At 40.6% G+C, this 3783-nt stretch overlaps 1 protein-coding gene across 1 annotated transcript in view; it reads left to right on the forward strand.

Moving 5' to 3' along the window:
• The window catches only part of RSL1D1 (ribosomal L1 domain containing 1), a gene marked incomplete at its 3' end in the record, with an annotated part of 90664 nt that overhangs the window by 68893 nt on the left and 17988 nt on the right, over nucleotides 1-3783 (forward strand). The window contains exons 8-9 of the mRNA XM_018574280.1: nucleotides 508-609; nucleotides 700-793. Coding sequence (XP_018429782.1) covers nucleotides 508-609; nucleotides 700-793 — 196 coding nt within the window. The remainder of the gene's footprint in view (nucleotides 1-507; nucleotides 610-699; nucleotides 794-3783) is intronic.

Here is a 3783-nt window from a genome sequence, read left to right on the forward strand (position 1 = left end):
ATATATATTCTATACAATTTGTTTTAATTGTTTCATTGCCAACACCGGCTTGGATTCAATGGGACACAAACTGCTGCAGCAGGGAGAACGGTGTGGTCGGAATCAGCTACTCGAGGAGAATTGTTGGCATCAACTGTATCAATTAGTTGTTGCAGCCCTACAAGCAATAGAGGCCCTAATCTTTTAAGTTCTTGTGTTTAAGTTTTTGTGTGCTAGACTGAGGTCAAGTGGTGAACCCTCCCCTTCCCCAAAGCTCCCCTGGCTTGAAAGTAGGAAGACTTTGCTTGTCTGATAGCAGAATCTTTTGGTGGCTTCCTGGCTGCATTACCCTATTAGTTTTATTGATCTTACGGGCGACTATAGCACCCATGGAGGTGACTATTCTTTTTGACTTTAGCCCAGGTTCCTTTCCTATTTGGGCAGGGCTCTTTATCTTTTCTGCCTGCAGTTTTTTTTGTTTGCCAAAACAGTTTTGAAAATTTAAACCTTTTTTTTATTTTTCTACAGAGAGCCTCAGTCTGTGAATTTGAAGGCTAAACACTTAGCTTCTGAACTGAATCGGTTCATCCAGGGAACTCAACTTCATATTACTAACAGAGGATGTTGCTAGTAAGTGATATACAATTAGAAATTCAAATTCAGCTAAAATGCTAAAAATGCTATTTACTAATGAAATTATGTTGTCTTAATACTTTACAGCACAATACGTGTGGGTCACACAGGAATCAAAGTGGAAGATATTGTTGAAAACACTCTAGCTGTTGCCAAAATACTAGCGGAGAAGCTGCCAATGGTACTGCATATGTTTATTTCCATTTTGAAAGCCACAGAGTTTCTAAATATAATACAAAATGTTGCCTTACTAAATCCTACAAACTCCGTACCTGCCTCAGTTATGGCTGTTTCAGTTTGCCCTCTGAGTAAATACCAAAGATATTTGCCTATTTGTGATGAGCCTGCTTTTTGTGCATTTGGAGAACAGGTATTTTTAAAACTGATGTACAGTAACTTCAGTTATCCAGTTTTCAACTAATCGGAACTCTCATCTAACAAGAAAATAAAAATCCCCGGTGTACTCACTGTTCTGCTGAGATGCGGCATGTATTATCCTGGAAACGATTGTGTGTTTAATCGTCTTAATTTGCTTTTGATGACTTCATATTTAAATGCAGTAAATACAGAGTTTTACATGGTATGTGAGGTTGAAAAAAGACACAGGTCCATCAAGTTCTATCTTTTTGTGTGAGTTGTGTGTGTTTGCTTGTGTATAAGAGTTTATTATGGTCTCTTAGGACGCTATCTAATTGATTTTTTGAATGATTCAATGTTCTCTGCCACAAGCAGTGGTATCAGCAGAGTTCCAAAATATTACTGTTCTAACTGAAAAGAAACCCCTACGCCCTTTTGCGCTTTACAGTTTTCTCCACCAATTTTAGGTGGTGGCCTCTAGCATTGTTTTAGGGAGATTACAGTAAAAAGTTTAGTGCACAAGTTACCATCACCACCAAACATTTTTGTACATCAGAATCATGTCCCCTCTTAATCTCTTCACCTCGAGTGTGAACAAGTTTAAATTTTATAACCTTGTCTCATTGCCTTGATCCTCCAGCCCCTTAATTAGCTTAGTTGCTCTTTTCTGAACTCTCTCCAGCTCCAGGACACCTTTCCTGTGGATTGGTGACCAAAATTGAACCGCATACTCAAGATGTGGCCGAACCAGTGATCTATAAAGTGGCAAAATTATTGCTTTGTCTACAGTACATTCCCTTACGCCAATCACTTCCAGTCATTAAAGAGTCCTTGAAGATGAGGATTAACGGTCTTGCTATAGTCTGGCCGAGCATTTTTAAGTACTCCATCTGGTCCTAGTGATTTTATTTGCATTAAGTTTTTCTAGTCTGTGTTGAACCCGGCTACTGTCAACCATTGCAGTATCTTACGCCCCAAGTAGCTCACATTCTTATCTCTATTAAACCTGTCTTTTTCTAGCGTGTATGCTGAGGAGAAAAATGAATACCTCCAGCCCTCTCCCGATCATTTGTGATTAATCTCCCGTTCTCATCTTTTATTGGGCCTACCTGCTCTGTCCTTAGCTTTTTATTTTTACTGTTAATATATTGGAAGAATTTTTGGAGTTTTTTTTTTTTCTTACTAACTGTTGGCGATTTTATGTTTTTCGTAATTTATTTTAGCTGCCCGGATTTCGTGTTTGCATCTCTTATTACATTCCTTTTAGCTCTAGAATGCCAAAGCAGTCCCCTTCATCTTCTATTTTATAAATGCCAGCTTCTTGTCTTTGATGTGTTGTCTTACATTTTTCTTTAGCCATGCAGGCTTTGCTCTTGATCTTTTATTTTTGTTCCCCAATGGTATGCACTTGGCAATAGCGTTATGCAAGGTTTTCTTAAAACAATACCATTACTCTTCTTCACTCTTCTTCACTCTTCTTCACTCTTCTTCACTCTATGCCGCAACTTATCGAAGTTTGCCTTTTTTTAAATTTTAGTGGTCTTGTCAAACACAGTTCTCTTTTATGTACCCAACATTAAAGGTAATCACCCTGTGATCACTATTGCCCAGTGTATCCTTAATCGCATGTCTTCAACTAGGTCTGCACTATTAGTGATAGATCCAGAATTGCATTCTTCCTGGTCGCGGCCATAACCATCTGGTCCATGAAATTGTCCCACAACAGGTTTAGAAAATGGCCAGCCTTTATAGAATGTGTGGTTACATCTGCCCAATCAATGTCCGGATAATTGAAATCACCCATTATAACCTTTCCTGGCTTCCCAGCTATTTGTATTTGGGAGTGCAGGTGGGCCCCCTCCTATGTCTCCTATAGAACACACACCCATGATAAGTTTACCACAAGATTCAGTCTCACCACTCAATCCCAATCACTACTCTGTCGTAATGTCATCTCGTATGTGTACAGTTAAGTTGTTTTTCACATGCATGCATACCCCAACCCCCCTTCTCGTAACCCTGTCCCTCAACAGGTTGTACCCTTGTACATTAGTTGCTCAGTCATTTGAGCAAGTTTTGTTTATGCCCACTATGTCAAAGTCCTCTTCGAGGGGCATAAGTTCAAGCTCCTCTAGTTTGTTTGCTAGACTTCTAGCATTCGTGTACCTACTTTGGTGTTAGTGATCCCAGATTTATTACTCATTTCTGATTCGCAATTAATTACTTTTTCTGTCCTTAGTAAGGTTGAAACATTAATTTCTCTCTCCATTGAAGGACACAGGGCAACAGATCGTAGATCTTGTATGGTAGGGTATATCGCCACCTGCACGAGTAGGATGCTGGGCACATAAAAGACAAAGCCAGCCTAGGGGTGGCCCATGCTGGTGGCCAAACCCCCAACCTGCTGACAAATCTCCAGTTTTTTGCCTAGTATCAAAAGTAAGGAGCTAAATTTTTCTCTGGAGAATTTTTTTCTTTTCCTCCATTTTTGTTCGCTGTTTCTTTTATAGCAAGTGTCACCAGGGCGACATGCTTGATAATTGTAGATCCTTGTTTTCCCTGCGTGGCTGACGAGCGCATGCAGACCGCCACAGTGGATCTGCTGCGACCTGTGGTTCTGATCGTCGGTTCCCTACTGGTCCTGGCTGTGATTTTTTTTTTTTTTCCATGGATAACCCCGGTTGGGGTATGTAGGTTAGGTAGGTTAGGTATGTATGAGGTATGTATGAGCTTCGTTGGAGCTGCGCTTGTCTGTCACAACTGCAGTCTCCTGGCTGCCTGCTTCTCCACCACCCCCCCCCCCCCAAGAACCCC

Source organism: Nanorana parkeri, unplaced genomic scaffold, assembly GCF_000935625.1.
Source record: "Nanorana parkeri isolate BGI_ZX_2015 unplaced genomic scaffold, ASM93562v1 scaffold2857, whole genome shotgun sequence".
NCBI lineage: Eukaryota > Metazoa > Chordata > Amphibia > Anura > Dicroglossidae > Nanorana > Nanorana parkeri.